This window comes from Tachyglossus aculeatus, chromosome 1 (genome assembly GCF_015852505.1).
Source record: "Tachyglossus aculeatus isolate mTacAcu1 chromosome 1, mTacAcu1.pri, whole genome shotgun sequence".
Classification (NCBI taxonomy): Eukaryota; Metazoa; Chordata; class Mammalia; order Monotremata; family Tachyglossidae; genus Tachyglossus; species Tachyglossus aculeatus.
The window spans coordinates 105,681,295-105,707,635 of NC_052066.1; the positions used below are offsets into that span (position 1 = coordinate 105,681,295).

Here is a 26,341-nt window from a genome sequence, read left to right on the forward strand (position 1 = left end):
ACGTTATGGCAGGCGAGGGAGAGACCACGACCAACAGGTAACCTGAAACTCTGTTGCCCCTGGAAAAAGATGTTCTTACCCTCCTACTGCAATTTTAGGGTTCCGCCAGCTCTTCCACCGGCTGTCCTGTGAGCCCGGGGGCGGGGGGGAGAAGGCCTGGCGTCTTTGACAGTTGGCTTTTAAAGTTTAGCAGCTGTACAGATTCAAGAAAAGCCACTTCTGCTTACAGAAACGGTATCCTATACCTGACAGAAAAGGACGGCCTGCTTGAGAGTTTGAGCCTGAAAGAGAGTCCGGTAGGAAATCCTTCGCGGCAAAAACCGCTTCCCGCCGCCGGCCCGGAGTTCCAGCCGGGGACGGGGGACGGGAGACATCGCTCCTCCCTCTCCCCCCGGCCGCCTGGAGCAGCCTTGGCGGCTTCTGCGGGGGCGGGGACCTCGCTACGACACGGCCCCGCTTACATCGCCGCCGCTCTCGTCGGCGTCTCTGTCCGGGTCCTTTTCGGCGGCGTCTTTCTCCTGCTGCTGTTTCTTCCACAGCTTGGCCATGGCGAGCAACTTGAGGTTAGGCTGGTTGGCCGCGTCCTCCGGGAAGATGTAATCGTAGTACTCCTCCCACCCGGCTTCCGACTGAGGGAGAAAAGGCAAGACACCCATCCTGAGTTTCGGTCTTTTACTGCTCAGATCGAAGGCCCCGGGGCTCTCAGAGCGCCCGTTACTGTGTAAAAGTAGCTGGGTGCTCAAAGGAATCAGGGTGGACTGTGAGCCCACTGATGGGTAGGGACCGTCTCTATATGTTGCCAACTTGTACTTTCCAAGCGCTTAGTACAGTGCTCTGCATACAGTAAGCGCTCAATAAATACGATTCATTGACTGAGGAAGCCCGCTTCAGGTAACCGAGTCCCAAAGGGGCGGGACAGGGAAACGACTACGTTTCCTTTATTCAGGAATCATAATCAAGACTCCAAGACGGTCCATTCCGGTCTCACTTAAGGGAAGCAGCGTGGCTCAGTTGAAAGAGCCCGGGCTTTGGGGTCAGGGGTCATGGGTTCGAATCCCAGCTCTGCCAGTTGTCAGCTGTGTGACTTTGGGCAAGTCACTTCTCCGGGCCTCAGTTCCCTCATCTGGAAAATGGGGATTAAGACTGTGAGCCCCCCCCCCATGGGACAACCTGATCTCCTTGTAACCTCCCCAGCGCTTAGAACAGTGCTTGGCACATAGTAAGCGCTTAGTAAATGCCATTATTAATAATAATAATTAATAAGATCGTCCCCTGCTTTGGTCCACTTCCAAACTTTCAAATGTGGACAGGCACCCCCCTCCAACAACACTGAAGTTTTGCGTGAGATTTGAGTTCTTACCCCATCTTCGGCCTGAACTTTTCTCCTCTTCTTGACTTTCTCTGGCATGAGCTTGCGTACCCGCTCCTTGCTGGATTCCGTTCCGAATTCATCTTCAAAGTTCTGCCAGGATTCTAGCAGCATGAGCCGTTCCTCTTTCTCCTCACAGTTCCTCATCGTCTTGTTGGCCTCTTCGTAAATCTGTCGACATTTTGCCAGGCTCTCCTCTTTTCCGGCCGACAGCTCAAACTGGGCAAAACTGATCCAGACCTGAAAAGGAGAGGATTGTAGAGCGAGTTGACAAAGAACATCTGTAATATCTGAATGAGACGTCTGCGGTCGTTGCCATTTGATCTCCTAGTGGAAAGAGCGTGGGCCTTGGAATCGGAGGACTTGGATGCTAATCCCAGCCTGTGATCTTGGACAATTCATTCCTCTGTGCCTCGGTTTCCTCATCTGTAAAATGGGGATTCAGTGGCCGTTCCCCTCCAACTCTAGACTGGGAACACTCTAACTTGCATCTTACCCAGTGCTTAGAACAGATTTTGGCACAGGGTAAATACTTAACAAGTAACACACGGGATTATTACTCGGCACCAAAGATAACACTGGTCTCATGAGGAGCTTCCGAAGTGTTTGCTGATTTTGCCTCCAGTAAGGAGTGATTCCATTCAATTTATTGAGCGCTTACTGTGTGCGGAGCACTGTACTAAGCGCTTGATGCCAAGTGGCAAACCTTCACCACACATCCCTGGCATCCTCTAGAGGTGGCAATCCCACTTGGGCTCATTTGAGCCTAGTTATTGGTTGAATTTCAAACTAGGATTTGGACCACGACACTAATATATTTTAGGGAGGTCCCAGAAAGTGATTAGTGAGAGAGTCAGGGCTTAATATGAAGCTCTTGATTTAGTCAAATCCTCTTTAAAAAGCTCCCAGACCAACTATCCTTCCTTTCTCAAAGACCCACAAATTTGGCATTATCCTTATCACTCTCCTTCCACTCGCATACTCCCTCAGGCATCAAATCCCGTCAGCTCTGTCGTCTTCTCCATCCAAACTGCCGTCACACTGGGCCAAACACATTCCTTAGCTTGTCTCAACCACTATGTCAGCTTCCTCACTGACCTCTCTGCCGCCAACTTCTCTCCTCTCCAGTCTCTCCTTCGCTCTGCTGCCCCGATCGCTTTTCTAAAAATATAATTCTGTCTCCCCATTCCTCACGAATCTCCTCTGGCCGCCCATCCATCTCTGCATCAAACAGAAGTCCCTTGGTTTTCAGGCCCTCTCCCTACCTATCCTTGCTCCTCTAACATCGGTAATGATAACGATGGTCCTTGTTCAGCGCTTAGTACATGTCCAGCACCGTTCTAAGCGCTGGGGTAGATACAAGGTGATCAGGTTGTCCCACGTGGGGCTCACAGTCTTCATCCCCTTTTTTACAGATGAGGGAACTGAGGCAAGGAGAAGTGAAGTGATTTGCCCAAGGTCACACAGCAGACAAGTGCCGGGATTAGAACCCACGTCCTCTGACTCACAAGCCCAGGCTCTTTCCACAAAGCTACGCTGCTTCTCCATTCATTCAATCGTATTTATTGAGCGCTTACTGTGTGCAGTGTGTATATATGTTTGTACACAGTTATTACTCTATTTATTTTACTTGTACATATCTATTCTATTTATTTTATTTTGTTAATATGTTTGGTTTTGTTGTCTGTCTCCCCTTCTAGACTGTGAGCCCGCTGTTGGGTAGGGACCGTCTCTAGATGTTGCCAACTTGTACTTCCCAAGTGCTTAGTACGGTGCTCTGCACACAGTAAGCGCTCAATAAATATGATTGAATGACTGATTGATTGCAGAGCACTGTACTAAGCGCTTGGGAAGTACAAATTGGCAGCATATAGAGACAGTCCCTACCCAACAGCGGGCTCACTACCCCTCGACTTCGGTCTCTCTCGTCATCCCCTCGTTGGCATCCTCCCTCCTGGCTGGAAGCCTCCTCCTATTACTATTACCATCGTCGTCGTCGTGGCATTTAAGTGCTCGTGACGTGGCAAGCACTGTTCTAAGCACTGGGGTAGATGCCAATTCAGCAGGTCGGACTGTTGCTCACAGTCCCAATCTGACGAGTTTTCATCCCTCCCTAGCCTGTTCTCCCTCCCTCTGTGTCATCTATGCAGGAAAGTCTTCTAGACTGTGAGCCCACTGTTGGGTAGGGACCGTCTCTATATGTGGCCGTCTTGTACTTCCCAAGCACTTAGTTCAGTGCTCTGCACACAGTAAGCGCTCAATAAATGCGATTGATTGATTGAAAGTCTGTAGCCCGTAGGCACCCTGGCAACCCGCCACACTTAGGAACGTGACCTTACACTCTATTGCTTCCCCCCGCTTGTAATTTTTTTTCAAGCCCGTCTTCCCCTCTAATGCCACTGTTCCTCAAGCCCGTCTGTTTTTTCAACGGCATTTGTTAAGCATTTACTTCGTGCCCGGAACTCTACTGAGGTCACACCTCAGACAAGGGGCGGGGGGGAGATTAGAACCCAGGCACGCTGCTTTGGCCACCATCCTCTTGCCCACATCCTCCCTTTTAGACTGTGAGCCCACTGTTGGGTAGGGACTGTCTCTACATGTTGCCAATTTGTACTTCCCAAGCGCTTAGTACAGTGCTCTGCACACAGTAAGCGCTGAATAAATACAATTGATGATGATGATGCAACTCCCTGCCTTTTCATATATGAGAGACCACTCCTCTCCCCACCTTGGAAGCCAATCTAAAATCCCAACACCTCCAAACGGCCTTCCCTGGCTTACCCTCATTTCCCCTCATCCCTCTCCCGTCTGGGTCGCTTACGCATTAATAATAATGTTGGTATTTGTTAAGCGCTTACTATGTGCCAAGCACTGTTCTAAGCGCTGGGGGAGATATCATCATCATCATCAATCGTATTTATTGAGCGCTTACTGCGTGCAGAGCACTGTACTAAGCGCTTGGGAAGTACAAGTTGGCAACATGTAGAGACAGTCCCTACCCAACAGTGGGCTCACAGTCTAAAAGGGGGAGACAGAGAACAAAACCAAACATACTGACAAAATAAAATAAATAGAATAGATATGCACAAGTAAAATAAATAAGTAAATAGAGTAACAAATATGTACAAACATATATACATATATACAGGGGCTGTGGGGAAGGGAAGGAGGTAAGATGGGGGGATGGAGAGATACAAGGTGATCAGGCTGTCCCACGTGGGGCTCCCGGTCTTCATCCCCATTATCCAGATGAGGGAACTGAGGCCCAGAGAAGTAACGTGGCTTGCCCAAAGTCACACAGCTGACGAGTGGCGGAGCCAGGATTTGAACCCATGACCTCTGACTCCAAAGCCCGGGCTCTTTCCACTGAGCCACGCTGCTTCATGCCTTCCGATCTGTCCCCCTTAAGCACTTGATAGTCACCCCAGCCTCAGCCCCCCAGAACTTTTACGTGCATATTTTTACACCCTCTCAGCTCCCTCATCGGAATTTATTTCTACCTCTGTCACCCCCTCAATCAATCGCATTTATTGAGTGCTTCCTGTGTGCAGAGCACTGTACTAAGCGCTTGGGAAGTACAAGTTGGCAACATATAGAGGCGGTCCCTACCCAACAGTGGGCTCACAGTCTAAAAGACTCTGAGCTCTGTACGGGCAGGGACTGTGTCTGCCGACTCCACTGTAATCAATCAATCAATCGTATTTATTGAGCGCTTCCTGTGTGCAGAGCACTGTACTAAGCGCTTGGGAAGTCCAAGTTGGCAACATATAGAGACGGTCCCTACCCAACAGTGGGCTCACAGTCTAAAAGGGGGAGACAGAGAACAAAACCAAACATACTAACAGTAGTATACCCTCCCAAAGCCGCGTGACTTTGGGCAAGTCACTTCACTTCTCTGGGCCTCAGTTCCCTCATCTGGAAAACGGGGATGAAGACCGTGAGCCCCACGCGGGACAACCTCATCACCTTGTATCTCCCCCAGCGCTTAAAACAGAGTAAGCCTTAGCAAACACCATCCTTAAGTGCTCACAGGAAGCGCACAACAAATACCACTGATCGCCCGGAGTCTTTCGTGAGTCATCATCATCATCATCATCAATCGTATTTATTGAGCGCTTACTATGTGCAGAGCACTGTACTAAGCGCTTGGGAAGTACAAATTGGCAACATATAGAGACAGTCCCTACCCAACAGTGGGCTCACAGTCTAAAAGAGTCCTCGGGGCTGGGGTTCTTCAAGGTTCGACTGGCCTTGAAGTTGCCAACTTGGACTTCCCAGGCGCTTAGTCCAGTGCTCTGCACACAGTAAGCGCTCAATAAATACGATTGATTGATTGATTGCCTCTAAAAGGGAAGAATTACAGTCCGAGGGCCCGAGAGAGTCTCGTCCGAGCAGGAGCCCGATACCTTGACGTGCTGTGTCCGCTGCAGCAGCCTCCGGTAAAGGTGCCTGGTTTTTTCCGACTCTTCTTGTTCGATCTCAAAATCAATGTAGGATTTCCAGAGCACCTAGAAGGAACGCACCCGCGTCAGTCGCGCTTTGGAAAACTCAGCGCCGTTCGCATTCGCCTACTGGCCTGGTCTCGGGCAATAGGGGCCTTCCCCTCCCCACAGCACCTGTATATATGTTTGTATGTATTTATTACTCTATTTTATTTGTACATATTTATTCTATTTATTTTATTTTGTTAATATTTATTTTATTTTGTTAATATTTATTTTATTTTGTTAATAATAATAATAATAATGATGGCATTTATTAAGCGCTTACTATGTGCAAAGCACTGTTCTAAGCGCTGGGGGAGATACAAGGTGATCAGGTTGTCCCACGGGGGGCTCACAGTCTTAATCCCCATTTTACAGATGAGGTCACTGAGGCACAGAGAAGTTAAGTGACTTGCCCAAAGTCACCCAGCTGCCAATTGGCGGAGCCGGGGTTTGAACCCGTGACCTCCCGGGCTCTTTTCCACTGAGCCGCGCTTCTTCTCTAATGTGTTGATGTGTTTTGTCGCCTGTCTCCCCCTTCTAGACTGTGAGCCCACTGTTGGGTAGGGACTGTCTCTATACGTTGCCAACTTGTAATAATAATAATAATAATAATAATAATAATAATAATAATAATGATGGCATTTATTAAGCGCTTACTACGTGCAAAGCACTGTTCTAAGCGCTGGGGAGGTTACAAGGTGATCAGGTTGTCCCACTGGGGGCTCACAGTCTTAATCCCCATTTTACAGATGAGGGAACTGAGGCATAGAGAAGTTAAGTGACTTGCCCAAAGTCACACAGCTGACAAGTGGCGGAGCCGGGATTTGAACCCCTGACCTCTGACTCCAAAGCCCGAGCTCTTTTCCACTGAGCCACGGTGCTTCTCTAACGTGTTGATGTGTTTTGTCGTCTGTCTCCCCCTTCTAGACTGTGAGCCTGCTGTTGGGCAGGGACCGTCTCTATAGGTTGCCAACTTGGACTTCCCAAGCGCTCAGTACAGTGCTCTGCACACAGTAAGCGCTCAATAAATACGACTGGATGAATGAATGAGTGAGGTCGGGGGCCAGGGGGGTGTTTCCCCTCAATCCCTCCCCATCTCCGTGGTTTCGGTTCCTGAGCGGGAGCGGAGGAGGTGGGCCCGGGCACGGCTCAGACTCCTAATGCTCTGTGCCCGCAGGCCTGACCGGCATTTATTAAGCGCTTACTATGTGCAAAGCACTGTTCTAAGCGCTGGGGGAGATACAAGGTGATCAGGTTGTCCCACGGGGGGCTCACAGTCTGAATCCCCATTTTACAGATGAGGTCACTGAGGCACAGAGAAGTGACGTGACTTGCCCAAAGTCACCCAGCTGCCAATTGGCGGAGCCGGGGTTTGAACCCATGACCTCCCGGGCTCTTTTCCACTGAGCTGCGCTGCTTCTCTAATGTGTTGATGTGTTTTGTCGCCTGTCTCCCCCTTCTAGACTGTGAGCCCGCTGTTGGGTAGGGACTGTCTCTATACGTTGCCAACTTGTAATAATAATAATAATGATGATGGCATTTATTAAGCGCTTACTATGTGCAAAGCACTGTTCTAAGCACTGGGGAGGTTACAAGGTGATCAGGTTGTCCCACTGGGGGCTCACAGTCTTAATCCCCATTTTACAGATGAGGGAACTGAGGCATAGAGAAGTTCAGTGACTTGCCCAAAGTCACCCAGCTGACAAGTGGCGGAGCCGGGATTTGAACCCCTGACCTCTGACTCCAAAGCCCGGGCTCTTTTCCACTGAGCCACGGTGCTTCTCTAACGTGTTGATGTGTTTTGTCGTCTGTCTCCCCCTTCTAGACCGTGAGCCCGCTGTTGGGCAGGGACCGTCTCTATAGGTTGCCAACTTGTACTTCCCAAGCGCTTAGTACAGTGCTCTGCACACAGTAAGCGCTCAATAAATACGACTGGATGAATGAATGAGTGAGGTCGGGGGCCAGGGGGGTGTTTCCCCTCAAATCCCTCCCCATCTCCGTGGTTTCGGTTCCTGAGCGGGAGCGGAGGAGGTGGGCCCGGGCACGGCTCGGACTCCTAATGCTCTGTGCCCGCAGGCCTGACCGGCATTTATTAAGCGCTTACTATGTGCAAAGCACTGTTCTAAGCGCTGGGGGAGATACAAGGTGATCAGGTTGTCCCACGGGGGGCTCACAGTCTGAATCCCCATTTTACAGATGAGGGAACTGAGGCGCAGAGAAGTTAAGTGACTTGCCCAAAGTCACCCAGCTGCCAATTGGCGGAGCCGGGGTTTGAACCCATGACCTCCCGGGCTCTTTTCCACTGAGCTGCGCTGCTTCTCTAATGTGTTGATGTGTTTTGTCGCCTGTCTCCCCCTTCTAGACTGTGAGCCCGCTGTTGGGTAGGGACTGTCTCTATACGTTGCCAACTTGTAATAATAATAATAATGATGATGGCATTTATTAAGCGCTTACTATGTGCAAAGCACTGTTCTAAGCACTGGGGAGGTTACAAGGTGATCAGGTTGTCCCACTGGGGGCTCACAGTCTTAATCCCCATTTTACAGATGAGGGAACTGAGGCATAGAGAAGTTCAGTGACTTGCCCAAAGTCACCCAGCTGACAAGTGGCGGAGCCGGGATTTGAACCCCTGACCTCTGACTCCAAAGCCCGGGCTCTTTTCCACTGAGCCACGGTGCTTCTCTAACGTGTTGATGTGTTTTGTCGTCTGTCTCCCCCTTCTAGACCGTGAGCCCGCTGTTGGGCAGGGACCGTCTCTACAGGTTGCCAACTTGTACTTCCCAAGCGCTTAGTCCAGTGCTCTGCACACAGTAAGCGCTCAATAAATACGACTGGATGAATGAATGAGTGAGGTCGGGGGCCAGGGGGGTGTTTCCCCTCAAATCCCTCCCCATCGCCATGGTTTCGGTGCCTGAGCGGGAGCGGAGGAGGTGGGCCCGGGCACGGCTCATGACTCCTAACGCTGCGTGCCCGCAGGCCCCACCGTCCTTCCCGACTTGGCTCCCTCAAGTCCAGTGCTCTGCACGCAGTAAGCGCTCAATAAATACGATTGATTGATTGATTGGAGCCCTGTTGGAGAGTTTCCCGCAACACGCCAGCGTGCCTTCTTGCAAAACCCAATCGCTGTCACCGTCTCTCACGAGAGGCAGCGCGGCTCGGCGGAAAGAGCCCGGGCTTGGGAGTCGGGGGTCATGGGTTCAAATCCCGGCTCCGCCAAATTCATTCAGTCGTATTTATTGAGCGCTTACCGTGTGCAGAGCACTGGACTGAGCGCTTGGGAAGTCCAAGTAGGCAACGTAGAGAGACGGTCCCTACCCAACAGCGGGCTCACAGTCTGGAAAGGGGGGAGACAGACAACAAAACCAAACACATTAACAAAATAAAATAAATAGAATAAATATGTGCAAATAAAATAAATGAGCAATAAATACATACAATGTGAGCCCACTGTTGGGTAGGGACTGTCTCTATATGTTGCCAACTTGTACTTCCCAAGCGCTTAGTACAGTGCTCTGCACACAGTAAGTGCTCAATAAATACGATTGATTGATTTACAGATACACAGGCTGTATACATATATACAGCCAAATGTCAGCTGTGTGGCTTTGGGCAAGTCAGTTAACTTCTCCGTGCCTCAGTTACCTCATCTGGAAAATGGGGATAAAGACTGTGAGCCCCCCGTGGCACAACCTGATCACTTTGTAACCTCCCCAGCGCTTAGAACAGTGCTTTGCACATAGTAAGTGCTTAATATACGCCATCATCATTATTATTGTCATCACCAAAGCACCCTCAAAGCCTTACTGAAGGCGCATCTCCTGCAGGCCTTGCATTCATTCATTCATTCAATCGTATTTATTGAGCGCTTACTGTGTACAGAGCACTGGACTAAGCGCTTGGGAAAGTACGACACAACAATAAACAGTGACATTCCCTGCCCACGACGAGCTCACAGTTTAGAGTAGGGGAGACAGACATCAGTAGAAATAAATAGAGAAGCAGCGTGGCTCAGTGGAAAAAGCCTGGGCTTTGGAGTCAGGGGTCATGGGTTCGAATCCTTGCTCTGCCAATTGTCAGCTGTGTGACTTTGAGCAAGTCAGTTCACTTCTCTGGGACTCAGTTCCCTCACCTGGAAAATGGGGATTAAGACTGTGAGGCCCCCGCGGGAAAACCTGATCTCCTTGTAACCTCCCCAGCGCTTAGAACAGTGCTTGGCACATAGTAAGCGCTTAATAAATGCCATCATTATTATTGTTATTATGAAATAAAATTACAGATAAGTACATAAGCGCTTTGGGGCTGGGCGGGTGGGGGGAAGAGCAAAGGGAGCAAGTCGGAGCAACGCGGAAGGGAGTGGGAGATGAGGAAAAGTGGGGCTTGGCTTGGGAAGGCCTCTTGGAGGAGATGGCTTTGAAGTGGGGGAGAATAATGGTCTGTGGGATTAGAAGAGGGAAGGCGTTCCAGGCCAGAGGCAGGGCGTGGGCCCGGGGTTTCCTGACTAAACCCTCATTTCAGATTTTCCCATTCCCTTCTATGTTGCCCTTGTACTTGCTCCCTCTTTCATTCGGTCACCGTACCTCGTTCTCGCCTGTCCCGCCATCGACCCCCGGCCCACGTCCTCCCCCGGGCCCGGAATGGCCTCCCTCTGCCCATCCGCCAAGCTAGCTCTCTTCCTCCCTTCAAGGCCCTGCTGAGAGCTCACCTCCTCCAGGAGGCCTTCCCAGACTGAGCCCCTTCCTCCCTCTTCCCCTCGTCCCCCTCTCCATCCCCCCATCTTACCTCCTTCCCTTCCCCACAGCACCTGTATATATGTTTGTACATATTTATTACTCTATTTATTTTACTTGTACATATCTACTCTATTTTATTTTTGTTAGTATGTTTGGTTTTGTCCTCTGTCTCCCCCTTTTAGACTGTGAGCCCACTGTTGGGTAGGGACCGTCTCTAGATGTTGCCAACTTGGACTTCCCAAGCGCTTAGTACAGTGCTCTGCACATAGTAAGCGCTCAATAAATACGATTGATGATGATGATGATTCGGTCGTATTGATTGAGCGCTGACTGTGTGCAGAGCACTCTCATTCATTCATTCAGTTGTATCCATTGAGTATATATACCTGTATATATGTTTGTATGTATTTATTTTACTTGTACATATTTATTCTATTTATTTTATTTGGTTGATATGTTTTGTTTCGTTGTCTGTCTCCCCCTTGTAGACGGTGAGCCCGCTGGTGGGTAGGGACCGTCTCTATATGTTGCCAACTTGGACTTCCCAGGCGCTTAGTACAGTGCTCTGCACACAGTAAGCGCTCAATCAATCAATCGCATTTACTGATTATATGATTATGTTGATTATAATATGATTAAATGAATGAATGGAGTGCTTACTGTGTGCAGAGCACTGTACTAAGTGCTTGGGAAGTACAAGCTTAGAGAAGCAGCATGGCTCAGTGGAAAGAGCGCGGGCTTGGGAGTCAGGTCATGGGTTCGAATCCCGGCTCCACCACTTGTCAGCTGTGTGACCTTGGGCAAAACACTTAACTTCTCTGAGCCTCAGTTCCCTCCTCTGTAAAATGGGGATTAAGACTGTGAGCCCCACATGGGGCAACCTGATCACCTTGTATCCCCATCCAGCACTTAGAACAGTGCTTTGTACATAGTAAGCGCTTAACAAATGCCATCATTATTACTACTATTATTACAAGTCGGCAACATATAGAGATGGTCCCTACCCGACGATGGGCTCACAGTCTAGAGCGGGGAGACAGACAACAAAACAAAACATGGAGACAGGTGTCAAAGTCGTCAGATCAAATAGAAATCAAGCTATATGCACATCATTAACAAAATAAATAGAATAGTAAATACTTACAAGTAAAATAGAGTAATAAATCTGTACAAATATATATACAAGTGCTGTGGGGAGGCGAAGGAGGTAGGGCGGGGGGATGGGGAGGAGGAGAAGAAAAAGGGGGCTCAGTGTGGGAAGGCCTCCCGGAGGAGGTGAGCTCTCAGTAGGGCTTGGAAGGGGAGGAAGAGAGCTAGCTTGGCGGATGGGCGGAGGGAGGCCATTCCGGGCCCGGGGGAGGACGTGGGCCGGGGGTCGACGGCGGGACGGGCGAGAACGAGGTACAGTGAGGGGGTTAGCAGCAGAGGAGCGGAGGGTGCGGGCTGGGCAGTAGAAGGAGAGAAGGGAGGTGAGGTAGGAGGGGGCCAGGGGATGGACAGCTTGAAGCTGAGGGTGAGGAGTTTCTGCCTGATGCGCAGGTTGATTGGTAGCCACTGCAGATTTTTGAGGAGGGGAGTAACATGCCTCGGCCCCACGGCTTTTGTTCACATAGCCGTAATTTATTTAGATTAATGTCTGTCTTCCCCTTTAGACTTTAAGTTCGTTGAGGGCAGGGACCGCGTCTACCGACTCTGTCATACCGCGCTCTCCCAAGTGCGTAGTGCAGGGCTCTGCACGCGGCAAGTGCTCAATCAATACGATTGCTGATGAAAGTGCTCAGTCAATACAACCGACTGATCGCTCCAAACCGAAACAGGGAAAGACAGCAAACCAGCAGAGTGAGCCGGAAGATGGAGAGTTCCAGGGATACGGTGGGGGAACGTGATGCTCAGGCGGCTGCGGCCGGCCTGGGCCATCCCGCCCCTTACCTCGGGCATGTCTAATCGCGGCTGGCTAATGGCCAGTTCGTATATCGCCCGGGCTCTCTCGATATCGCCCAGGATGGTCTCCAGCTCCGCAAATTTAATCCACGACGTGCAGTTCTCTGGGGTGAATTCCAGGAACTTCTCGTAGAGTTTCCGGCACCGGTCAAACTCCCTCAGCTGCAGCTCCAGTTCGATGTAGCCTTTAAATAACTTGTTCTTTGGACATTTGCCTATAGACGTTCCCTGGAAGTTGAAAAACAAAACAAAGCAAAAATCCCCCCCCAAAACCAGAAGCATAAAGCATAAATGATCACAGAACTGGGAAAGAGACCGCATATCCCAGACTGAGCCCCCTCCCCATCCGCCCCGCCTTACCTCCTTCCCCTCCCCACAGCACCTGTATATATGTATATATGTTTGTACGCATTTATTACTCAATTTATTTGTACATATTTATTCTATTTATTTTACTGTGTTAATATGTTTTGGTTTGTTCTCTGACTCCCCCTTCTAGACTGTGAGCCCGCTGTTGGGTAGGGACTGTCTCTATATGTTGCCAATACGCATTTATTACTCTATTTTATTTGTACATATCTATTCTATTTATTTTATTTTGTTAATATGTTTTGTTTTGTTCTCTGTCTCCCCCTTCTAGACTGTGAGCCCGCTGTTGGGTAGGGACTGTCTCTATATGTTGCCAACACGCATTTATTACTCTATTTTATTTGTACATATTAATTCTATTTATTTTATTTCGTTACTATGTTTTGGTTTGTTCTCTGACTCCCTCTTCTAGACTGTGAGCCCGCTGTTGGGTAGGGACCGTCTCTATAAGTTGCCGACTTGGACTTCCCAAGCGCTCAGTACAGTGCTCTGCACCCAGTAAGCGCTCAATAAATACGACTGAATGAATGGATGAATGAATATCCTTTGTGAAATGCCCATCCCCAAGCCGTGCAGCGGGTTTCTGCATCTGTCGATGGACAAGGTAATCAATCAATCAGCGTAATCGACCACTGAGCAGCGTGGCTCGGTGGAAAGTGTGAGGGCTTTGGAGTCAGAGGTCATGGGTTCGACTCCCGACTCCCCCACCTGTCTGCTGTGTGACCTTGGGCAAGTCACTTCACTCCTCTGAGCCTCAGTTCCCTCATCTGTAAAATGGGGATTAAGACTGTGAGCCCCACGTGGGACAACTTCTCCTTCTCCTTTCTCCTTGAGAAGCAGCGTGGCTCAGTGGAAAGAGCCCGGGCTTGGGAGTCAGAGGTCACGGGTTCTAATCCCGGCTCTGCTACTTATCAGCTGTGGGACTGGGGGCAAGTCACTTCACTTCTCTGGGCCTCAGTTTCCTCATCTGTAAAATGGGGATTAAGACTGTGAGCCCCCCGTGGGACCACCTGATCTCCTTGTAACCTCCCCGGCGCTTAGAACGGTGCTTTGCACATAGTAAGCGCTTAATAAATGCCATTATTATTATTATTATTATTATTACAACTTGATCACCTTGTAACCCCGCCAGCGCTTAGAACAGTGCTCTGCACAGAGTAAGCGCTTAACAAATGCCATTATTAATTAATTATTAATTAATTAACCCACGCGAGCAATCCTTAGGGTGGGAGAGATGGTGGAGCGGAGGAAGAAGAAAACCCAGAGGATAACCAGCACTTGCCTCCTTTTTCCCAGCCCCAGCTCTCATCCCGGCCCCGTCTGCCCCCTCCTCCCTCCTCACAACTCCAGTCCTCCCCTTATTCCCCCAATCCCAGCCGGGGCCAGCATTCCCAAGTCTCATTCATTCGCTCCACTGTATTTATTATTATTTATTTATCGAGCGCTGACTGTGTGCGGAGCACTGGGCTACGCACTTGGAAAATCCAATTCAGCAACAAACGGAGACAATCCCTACCCCACGTCGGGCTCACAGTCTCATTCAATCCCTCACCCAGATTCACACCTGGAAGGCTGTATTTCCAGCACTTTTAGAACAGTGCTTTGCACACGGTAAGCGCTGACTAAATGCCATTATTATTATTACTTCCAAGATATTTCGGAATCAAGGCTTAAATTCCCCCTCAATCAATCAATCAATCAATCGCATTTATTGAGCGCTTACTGTGTGCAGAGCACTGGACTAAGCGCTTGGGAAGTCCAAGTTGGCAACATATAGAGACGGTCCCTACCCAACAGTGGGCTCACAGTCTAAAAGGGGGAGACAGAGAACAAAACCAAACATACTAACAAAATAAAATAAACAGAATAGATATGTACAAGTAAAATAAATAGAGTAATAAATATGTACAAACATATATACATATATACAGGTGCTGTGGGGAAGGGAAGGAGGTAAGACGGGGGGGATGGAGAGGGGGGAATAACGATTCCCCCCTCTAATAAGAATAACGATGATGGTATTTCTTAAGTGCTTATTACGTGCCAAGCACTGTTCATTCATTCATTCACTCATTCATTCAATCGTATTTATTGAGCACTTACCGTGTGCGCAGCACTGTACTAAGCGCTTGGGAAGTACAAGTTGGCAACACATAGAGAGACGGTCCCTACCCAACAGCGGGATCACAGTCCGGGAAGCGGGGGGTGGGGGGGGGGACCGACGACAAAAACAAAGCATATTAAAAAAATAAAATGAATAGAATAATAATAATAATGATGATGATGGCATTTACTGTTCTAAGCACTGGGGAAGATACAAGGTAGTCAAGTTGTCCCACGTGGGGCTCACAGACTTAATCTCCATTTCACAGATGAGGTAACTGAGGCACAGAGAAGTGATTCGCCCGAAGTCACACAGCTGACAAGTGGCAGAAGCGGGAGTTTTTTTTTTTTAAATGGCATTTATTAAGCGCTTACTACGTGCAAAGCACTGTTCTAAGTGCTGGATTAGAACCCACAACCTCTGCCTCACAAGCCGGGGCTCTTTCCACTGCTTCTCATGACGTTAGCTCCTTGTGGGCAGGGGTCGTGTCTACCAACTCTGCTGTATGATGCTCTTCCAAGTGCTCAGTACATTGCTCTGCCCAAAGTAAGCATTCAACAAATTAAATCATTGATCGATTTAATTTTTTTTTTTTAAGTCGAAGGTAAGTGCTTACAGCCGCCAGGCAGCACGGTGTAGTGGATGGCGCCTGGGTCCACGGAGCCAGCAGGTCACAGGTTCTAATCCCGGCTCTGCCAGTTGTCTGCTGTGCAGCCCTGGGCAAATCACTTCACTTCTCTGTGTCTCAGTTACCTCATCCTTAATAATAATAATAATAATAATAATAATAGTATTTGTTAAGCGCTTACTACGTGCGAAGCACTGTTCTAAGCGCTGGGGGGATACAATCAATCAATCAATCGTATTTATTGAGCACTTACTGTGTGCAGAGCACTGTACTAAGCGCTAAGCGCTACAAGGTGATCAGGTTGTCCCACGTGGGGCTCACGGTCTTAATCCCCGTTTTAATAATAATAATAATGATGGTATTTGTTAAGCGCTTACTATATGGCAAGCACTGTTCTAAGCGCTGGGGGTGATACGAGGTGATCAGGTTGTCCCACGGGGGGCTCACCGTCTTCATTCCCATTTGACAGATGAGGAAACTGAGGCACAGAGGACTTGCCCAGAGTCGCACAGCTGACAAGTGGCGGGGCTGCGATTCGAACCCATGCCCTCTGACTCCCAAGCCCGGGCTCTTTCCACTGAGCCACGCTGCTTCTCCGTCCTTATGCTTCCTATTTATTTATTTATCCTATTTATTTTATTTTGTTAGTATGTTTGGCTTTGTTCTCTGTCTCCCCCTTTTAGACTGTGAGCCCGCTGTTGGGTAGGGACTGTCTCTATATGTTGCCAGTTTGTACTTCCCAAGCGCTTAGTACAGTGCTCTGCACATAGTAAGCGCTCAATAAATACGATTGATGATGATGATGATGATGATGATGCTTCCCCCATCCTTAAATTGGGGATTAAGACTGTGAACAGGGATTGCGTCCAACCCAATTTGGTTGCATACACCTCAGTGCTTAGTACAGTGCCTGGCACACAGTAAGCGCTTAAATACTATTATTATTATCATTATCATCAGAGTCAGTGCCTTGAGGGCAGGGAACCTATATGTTCGTACGTATTTATTACTCTATTTATTTTATTTGTACATATTTATTCTATTTATTTTGTTAATATGTCACGTTTTGTTCTCTGTCTCCCCCTTCCAGACTGTGAGCCCGCCGTTGGATAGGGACCGTCTCTATATGTTGCCGACTTGGACTTCCCAGGCGCTTAGTACAGTGCTCTGCACACAGTAAGCGCTCAATAAATACGATTGAATGAATGAATGAATACTGTTGTACTCTCCCAAGTATTCAGGACAGTGTCTAGCACTCAGTAATCAATCAATCAATCGTATTTATTGAGCGCTTACTGTGTGCAGAGCAGTGTACTAAGCGCTTGGGAAGTACAAGCTGGCAACATATAGAGACGGTCCCTACCCAACAGTGGGCTCACAGTCTAAAAGGGGGAGACAGAGAACAAAACCAAACATACTAACAAAATAAAATAAATAGAATAGATATGTACAAGCAAAATAAATAAATAAATAAATAAATTGAGTGATAAATATGTAGAAGCAGCGTGGCTCAATGGAAAGGGCCCGGGCTTGGGAGTCAGAGGTCATGGGTTCAAATCCCGACTCCACCAATTGTCAGCTGTGTGACCTTGGGCAAGTCACTTCACTTCTCTGCGCCTCAGTTACCTCACCTGTAAAATGGGGATGAAGACTGTGAGCCCCACCTGGGACAACCTGATCACCTTGTATCCCCCTCCAACGCTTAGAACAGTGCTTTGCACATAGTAAGCGCTTAACAAATGCCATTATTATTATTATTATTACGTACAAACATATATACATATATACAGGTGCTGTGGGGAAGGGAAGGAGGTAAGATGGGATGGAGAGGGGGGCGAGGGGGGAGAGGAAGGAAGATCAACACCACTGATTGACTGAAAGTTGTGTTTTTCTATACAATGCAACAGTTTACGCCCGCTTATATCTCTTTTTCTACCATTTTGCTAATAAGGACAGAAGAGATTTTCCTTCTACGACTTTCGGAGCTTAAGCAAATAACTCCTTCTGATTTCCCCCTACTTACCAAAGCTCTTCTCACGTACGGCAGATTTTTCTGCCTTATTTTAAACTGGGCATACAGAAGCCATATTTTGGCACACGTGTATCCCGGGAGCTTAAACAAATAACTCCTTCTGATTTCCCCCGACTTACCAAAGCTCTTCTTGCGTACGGCAGGTTTTTCTGCCTTATTTCGAACTGCGCATACAGAAGCCATATTTTGGCAAACGTGAACTGTAAAATAAAAACCAGAAGAACATCTAGCTTACTTTAGAGCTCTGCCAATGTTACGGTCACGGGGTTCAGCACAAATTACTCGAAAACAGACAAAGTACCGTAACGGTAGCGTGCACTTTCTAAGGACACACGCTATGCCATTAGCGGTCAGGGCACGAGTCCATCCATCCGGCAGTGAAAGCCCGGGGGAACCATGAAATTGGATGTGCTTTTTGGACACCCACCCTTACTTACATCAAGGAATGTACCGTTTTCGAGACGGTAAGCTTGTTATGGGCAGGGAACATCTCTCCTAATTCTGTTGTACCGTTCTCTCCTAAGCGCTTAGTACAGTGCTTTGCACAGAGACAGAGAGCACTGATTTAATACTCCCTATCTTCCTTTCTACTGACCCATTTAAAAACCGTTGACCCCTGAATATCCAAACGGTTCCGGAACCCTTCTGAGATGCCAAAATCGTTCCCCGGCAGAAATCCCAACTGCCTTTTCCCGCCGGGTGAAGAAGTGTTTCTGGTTTGGTTCCATTTTTGACCCTAGACTCTCTAAAAACAAGAATTACTGCACGCTCCCTTAGATTCTAAGCAGTCTGAGGGTAGAGGCCGCTTTTTTTTCCCCCGTTTTTTGGCATGTCCCCATGTCACTAGCACAGCGCTCTGCACAGGGAAGACATTGACTGAGATCCGTTGATGACGATGATAATGGTGTCGCTGTAGTCGTATATTTTCTACTGCTTGCACGCTCAAGGTGTGTATGTGTGGCACACATTGTGTTTAGGGATGATGAGAAATATAGACCCGACTGCTGCTCTCCTTCACAAGCTAACTGCGCACACGTACAAGGGACCCACAAAAAAATAAACAAACAAAAAAACAACTCTCCTGCAGAGGGGAGACCTCACAACTTGTGCCACGATACTCTGAATCTGGGCATGCGTATAACAATAATAATAATAATGACGATCAATCAATCAATCGTATTTATTGAGCGCTGTGTGCAAAGCACTGTACTAAGTACTTGGGAAGTACAAGCTGGCAACATATGATGGCAATTGTTAAGTGCTTGCTATGTGCAAAGCCCTGTTCTAAGCGCTGGGGAGGTTACAAGGTGATCGGGTTGTCCCATGGGGGGCTCACAGTTTTAATCCCCACCTTACGGATGAGGTAACTGAGGCCCAGAGAAGTGAGGCGACTTGCCCAAGGTCACACAGCTGACAGCTGGCGGAGCCGGGATTTGAACCCACGACCTCTGCCTCCAAAGCCCCTGCTCTTTCCACTGGGCCACGCTGCTTCTCTTATGATGATGATGATGGTATTTGTTAAGCGCTTACTATGTGCAAAGCACTGTTCTAAGCGCTGGGGGGGATACAAGTCTTTTAGACTGTGAGCCCACTGTTGGGTAGGGACTGTCTCTATATGTTGCCAATTTGTACTTCCCAAGCGCTTAGTACAGGGCTCTGCACACAGTAAGCGCCCAATAAATACGACTGATGATGATACAGGGTGATCAAGGTGTCCCACGTGGGGCTCACGGTCTTCACCCCCATTTTACAGACAGGGGGACTGAGGCTCTGAGAATTTAAGTGACTTGCCCAAGGTCACACAGCAGGCATGTGGCGGAGTCGGGATTCGAACCCGCGACCTCTGCCTCCAAAGCCCCTGCTCTTTCCACTGAGCCACGCTGCTTCTCTTTATGTTTTCAGAGGGCACTCCGGCAGACTGGATTGGCATCCTCTGCCCACCCCGTGCTCCCGGGGATGATGGGGAGGGGGTTCAAGGAAAGGACTCCGCCGTCGAGTGGGGCCGGGAAGCGCCAGGGGGTGAACGACGAATCTCGAATCCCGGTTTTCCGCCAGTGGGCCGTACCTTTTTGTGAGGAACCAGTTCCACGCAAGCTTGGTACACCTGCCTGGTCCTCTCCGGATCCTACAACGAGAGAGGTCAGAAACCTGAAGCGGCCGAAGGGCGGGCTTCCCAAGCTCCATCAGCAATCTAACGAATGAAAGGACTCAATACACGGCGGGCAACTGAACAGCCGGAGGACGCGGGCAAGCCGTCGGCTACTTGGAAAACCGTCACCCTCTCCACCCCCCCCGCAACTTCGGGACCGTGAGCCCGTCGTCGGGTAGGGACCGTCTCCGTACGTTGCCGACTTGCACTTCCCAAGCGCTTAGTACCGTGCCCTGCACGCAGTAAGCGCTCAATCAATACGATCGCATGAACGAACGAATTGGCTAGCCGGCCGAGGGGGCCTCCAGGAGGCCTTCCCAGACTGAGCCCCTTCTTTCCTCTCCCCCTCGTCCCCCTCTCCATCCCCCCGTCTTACCTCCTTCCCTTCCCCACAGCACCTGTATATATGTATATATGGTTGTACATATTTATTACTCTATTTATTTATTTATTTATTTTGCTTGTACATGTCTATCCTACTTATTTTATTTTGTTGGTATGTTTGGTTCTGTTCTCTGTCTCCCCCTTTTAGACTGTGAGCCCACTGTTGGGTAGGGACTGTCTCTGTGTGATGCCAATCTGTACTTCCCAAGCGCTTAGTACAGTGCTCTGCACATAGTAAGCGCTGAATAAATACGATTGACTGATTGATTGATTGATTGAAAGGCCCGGGCCGCCGGGCTCGTGACTTTTTCACCTTTGCCTCCAGCTCTTCGTAGAGCGCGTAGTTGATCCAGAGGTAGATGTATCTCTTCCAGTGCCTCTTCTCCTGAATGGGGGGCACGTTGGCAATGGCTCTCTCGTACACTTCCCGGACGGTGTCCGGGTCGCCGTCGCTCTCCACCAGCCGCAGGTAGTCAAACCAGGCGTCGTAGTTGTGCGGGTTGGCCTGGGGGGAAACCCCATCAACCGCTCACCGGGACGGGACAGCGGCGGGCCTCAGGAGTACTGCTCACGCGCCACGGGTACCGAACGAGACTACTACTAATAATAAGCTGAGCCTCATCACGCACCACGGGTACCGAATGATGATCATAATAATAAGCTTACTTACTGCGGGCCAGGCACTCTGCTAAGCACTGAGGTGGATACGAGGTAATCAGGTTGGACACAGTCCCGGTCCCACATGGGGCTCACGGTCTTCATCCCCATTTTGCAGATGAGGGGACTGAGGCACAGAAGAGTGAAGGGACTTGCCAAACGCCACGCAGCAGGAAAGTGTCTTCATCCCCTCGCCCCCTCCTACCTCACCTCCCTTCTCTCCTTCTCCAGCCCAGCCCACACCCTCCGCTCCTCTGCCGCCGCTAACCTCCTCCCCGTGCCTCGTTCTTGCCCGTCCCACCGTCGACCCCCGGCCCACGTCCTCCCCCTGGCCTGGAATGCCCTCCCTCCACACATCCACCAAGCTAGCTCTCTTCCTCCTTTCAAAGCCCTACTGAGAGCTCACCTCCTCCAGGAGGCCTTCCCACACTGAGCCCCCTCCTTCCTCTCCTCCTCCCCATCCCCACCTCCTTCCCCTCCCCACAGCACCTGTATATATGTTTGTACAGATTTATCACTCTATTTATTTTACTTGTACATATTTACTATTCTATTTATTTAATTTTGTTAATGATGCGCATCTAGCTTTACTTCTACTTATTGTGATGACACCTGTCCACGTGTTTTGTTTTGTTGTCTGTCTCCCCCTTCTAGACTGTGAGCCCGTTGTTGGGGAGGGACCGTCTCTATATGTTGCCAACTTGTACCTCCCAAGTGCTTAGTACGGTGCTCTGCACACAGTAAGCGCTCAATAAATACGATTGAATGAGTGAAAGTGGCAGAGCTGGGATTAGAACCCATCACCTTCTGAGTCCCAGGCCTGTGCTCTATCCACTATGCCACAGTGCTTCTCAGCTGTTGGCTTTGCTTCAATCTCTCATTCATTCATTCAATCGTATTTATTGAGCGCTTACTGTGTGCCCAGCACTGTACTAAGCACTTGAAAAGTACAATTCAGCAACAGATAGAAACAATCCCTACCAAACAACGGGCTCACAGTCTAGAAAGGGGAGACAGAGAACAAAACAAAACAGGTAGACAGGCATCAATAGCACCAATATAAATAAACAGAATGATAGATACATACACATCTCTAATAAGATAAATACAATAATAAATATGTACAAATATACACAAGTGCTGTGGGGAGGGGAAGGGGGTAGGGCAGAGGGAGGGAGTCGAGGTGATGGGGAGGGGAGGAGGAGCAGAGGACAAGCGGGGCTCAGTCTGGGAAGGCCTCCTGGAGGAGGTGAGCTCTCACTAGGGATTTGAAGGCGGGGGGAAGAGAGCTAGTTTGACAGGTGTGTGGATGGAGGGCATTCCAGGCCAGGGTGAGGACGTGGGCCGGGGGTCGATGGCGGGACAGGCGAGAACGAGGCCCAGTGAGGAGATTAGCGGCAGAGAAGCGGAGGGTGCGGGATGGGCTGGAGAAGGAGAGAAGGGAGGTGAGGTAGGAGGGCGCGAGGGGATGGAGGGACTTGAAGTCTCTTGTCTCTCCCCACTTCAATCCATACTTCACACCGATGCCCGGACTGTCTTTGTCCAGAAACGCTCTGGGCATATCACTCCCCTCCTCAAAAATCTCCAGTGGCTACCAATCTATCTGCGCATCAGGCAGAAACTCCTCACCCTGGGCTTCAAGGCTGTCCATCCATTCCCTGGCCCCCTCCTACCTCCCCTCCCTTCTCTCCTTCTCCAGCCCAGCCCGCACCCTCCGCTCCTCCGCCGCTAACCTCCTCACCGTACCTCGTTCTCGCCCGTCCCGCCGTCAACCCCCGGCCCACGTCCTCCCCCGGGCCTGGAATGCCCCCAATCCCTCTGCCCATCCTCCAAGCTAGCTCTCTTCCTCCCTTCAAGGCCCTACTGAGAGCTCACCTCCTCCAGGAGGCCTTCCCACACTGAGCCCCTTCCTTCCTCTCCCCCTCTCCATCCCCCATCTTACCTCCTTCCCTTCCCCACAGCTCCTGTATACATGTATGTTTGTACAGATTTATTACTCTATTTATTTATTTTACTTGTACATATCTATTCTATTTATTTTATTTTGTTAATATGTTTGGTTTTGTTCTCTGTCTCCCCCTTCTTAATGTGAGCCCGCTGTTGGGTAGGGACCGTCTCTATATGTTGCCAACTTGTACTTCCCAAGCGCTTATAACAGTGCTCTGCACACAGTAAGCACTCAATAAATACGATTGATTGATTGAAGCTGAGAGGGAGGAGTTTCTGCTTCATACGAACGTTGATACGCAACCACTGGAGATTTTTTTTGCGGGGGCTGGTGGGGGGTGGTGTGTGTGACAAGACCAGTGTTTCTGTAGAAAGATAATCCGGGCAGCAGAGTGAAGTACAGACTGAAGCAGGGAGAGACAGGAGGATGGGAGATCAGAGAGGAGGCCGATGCAGTAATCCAGTCGGGATAGGGTGAGAGATTGAGCCAGCAAGGTAGCGGTTTGGATGGAGGGGAAAGGGCGGATCTTGGCGATGTTGCGGAGCTGAGACCGGCGGGTTTTGGTGACGGCTTGGATGTGAGGGGTGAACGAGAGAGCGGAGTCGAGGATGACACCAAGGTTGCGGGCTTGGGAGACGGGAAGGAGGGTAGTGCCATCCACAGTGACAGGAAAGTCAAATAAAATGACAGATCTGTACATAGGTGCCGTGGGGCTGGGACAGGGAAAGAACCGAGGGAGCAAGTCAGGGCGACACAGTAGGGAGTAAGAAAACGGGAAACTTCCCATAAGGATCCCCTCCCATGGAGCTGCTCAGTCAATCAATGGTACTTATTGAGTGCTTACTAGGTGCGGAGCACTGTTCTAAGCACTTGGGAGAGTGCAATACAACAGGGTGGGAAGACAGGTTCCCTGCCCACTATGGGCTTCCCACACATGACCTCATTTTTCTTCACAAGTTAAGAGTTGCAGAAAGCTCTCTCAAATCTACCCTAGTTAAATGGCCTACACGCTTCCCTGGAAACGAGACTACCCTGAAGGAGATCCTTTCTGGGTGCGACGCGGTTGAAAAGACCCGGACACCACCTCTAGACCGCAAGCGTGCTGCGGGCAGGGAACACGCCTACCGACTCTGTTGTATCGTGCTCTCTCGGGTGCTTAATACAGTGCCCCGCGCACAGGAGGTACTCAAATAGCGGGGATCGATGGATAGAGTCGACGCTACATTTCGCCTTACGGGCGCGGAAAGGTTGCCCTTCGCTGTGTTGACGCATCTGCCCACTTGCCGTTTGACGAACGCGCCCCATCCCTCCCAAGGCCTTCGCCCAAAGAGCAGCCCCCTTTAATCCCCCCCACTTTTTTATTCATTCATTCAGTCGTATTTATTGAGCGCTTACTGTGTGCAGAGCCCTGGACTAAGCGCTTGGGAAGTCCAAGTCGGCAACATATAGTATATGTTATGCGCTTACCATGTGCCAGCCATTGTTCTAAGTGCTGGGCTAGCCCAAGCTAATAATAAGAATAATAATGATGATGATGGCATTTATTAAGCGCTTACTATGTGCAAAGCACTGTTCTAAGTGCTGGGATAGCCCAAGCTAATAATAAGAATAATAATGATGATGGCATTTATTAAGTGCTATGTGCCAGGCACTGTTCTAAGTGCTGGGATAGCCCAAGCTAATAATAACAGTCACAATAATAATGATGATGGCATTTATTAAGCGCTTACTATGTGCAAAGCACTGTTCTAAGTGCTGGGATAGCCCAAGCTAATAATAATAATAATGATGGCATTTATTAAGCGCTTACTATGTGCAAAGCACTGTTCTAAGTGCTGGGATAGCCCAAGCTAATAATAAGAATAATAATGATGATGATGATGGCATTTATTAAGCACTTACTATGGGCAAAGCACTGTTCCAAGTGCTGGGATAGCCCAAGCTAATAATAATAATAATAATGATGATGGCATTTGTTAAGCGCTTACTATGTGCAAAGCACTGTTCTAAGCGCTGGGGGGGATACAAGATGATCAGGTTGTCCCACGCCGGGGTTCACAGTCTTAATTCCCATTTTACAGATGAGGGAACTGAGGCTGAGAGAAGTTAAGTGACTTGCCCAAGGTCACACAGCAGACATGTGGCGGAGCCGGGATTCGAACCCATGACCACTGATTCCAAAGCCCGGGCTCTTTCCACTGAGCCACGTGCTGGGATAGCCCAAGCTAATAATAATAATAATAATAATAATAATGATAATAATGATGATGGCATTTATTAAGTCCTTACTATGTGCAAAGCACTGTTCTAAGCGCTGGGGAGGTTACAAGGTGATCCGGTTGTCCCACGGGGGGCTCACAGTCTTCATCCCCATTGTAGTGATGAGGTAACTGAGGCCCCGAGAAGTGAAGTGACTTGCCCAAAGTCACACAGCTGACAGTTGGCGGAGCGGGGATTTGAACCCATGACCTCTGACTCCCAAGCCCGGGCTCTTTCCACCGAGCCACGCTGCTTCTCAAGCTAACCGGGTTGGACACAGTCCCTGCCCCACATGGGCTCACAGCCATAAGCCCCATTTTACAGATGAGGACACTGGGGCACAGAGAAGTGAAGGGACTGGTCCAAGGTCACACAGCAGACTAGCATGGGCAGGGACTGTCTCTATTTATAATAATAATATAATAATAATAATACTGGCATTTACTAAGCACTTACTATGTGCAAAGCACTGTTCTAAGCGCTGGGGAGGTTACAAGGTGATCAGGTTGTCCCACAGGGGCCTCACAGTCTTAATCCCATTTTACAGATGAGGGAACTGAGGCCCAGAGAAGTGAAGTGACTTGCCCAAAGTCACACAGCTGACAATTGGCGGAGCCGGGATTTGAACCCGTGACCTCTGACTCCCAACCCCGGGCTCTTTCCACCGAGCCACGCTGCTTCTCTATCTGCTGCTGAATTGCACTTTCCAAGCGCTCAGTGAAGTGCTCTTCAATGTTCAACGTTATGTTGCCAATTTGTACTTCCCAAGCGCTCAGTACAGTGCTCTGCACATAGTAAGCGCTCAATAAATACGACTGATGATGATGAAGACGCTCTGCGCACGGTAAGCGCTCAATCAATACGACTGAATGAATGAATGAGCGAACTGGTGGCGGGGCCGGAATTGGAACGCGGGTCGCCCTGATCCCGAGACGCGGGCTCTTTCCGTAAACTACACTCTCCTGATCAATCAGTCGTATTTATTGAGCGCCTACTGTGTGCAGAGCACTGTACTAAGCGCTTGGGTGCCCGCCGGCCGCTGCCCCCTCCCAGCTGATGGCTCCTCTACCTCGTTGTCTGAGACGGCCCCCCGATAACCTGGGCCTCGTTTCAGATGGCCGCACAGCAGCCCCCTGGGGTACCCTGCCGTCGCTTAGCCCAGGGATGCGGCCGGCTCGGGTTTTCTCGGACAGGTGGGCGACGTCGCCTTGTACATCATTATACTGTACAGCTCCACGTGCTAATAATAATAATAACGGCATTTATTAAGCGCTTACTACGTGC

General features: G+C 49.5%; 1 protein-coding gene across 1 annotated transcript in view; it reads right to left on the bottom strand.

Annotated features, from left to right (window-relative positions):
• Positions 1-26,341, bottom strand: part of CRNKL1 (crooked neck pre-mRNA splicing factor 1) — a 47,433-nt gene that overhangs the window by 721 nt on the left and 20,371 nt on the right. Inside the window, 9 exon segments of the mRNA XM_038744393.1 lie at positions 2-78; positions 81-163; positions 445-629; positions 1,361-1,609; positions 5,776-5,877; positions 12,516-12,755; positions 17,780-17,860; positions 19,726-19,785; positions 20,507-20,698. Of these exon segments, the coding sequence (XP_038600321.1) occupies positions 2-78; positions 81-163; positions 445-629; positions 1,361-1,609; positions 5,776-5,877; positions 12,516-12,755; positions 17,780-17,860; positions 19,726-19,785; positions 20,507-20,698 (1,269 nt within the window).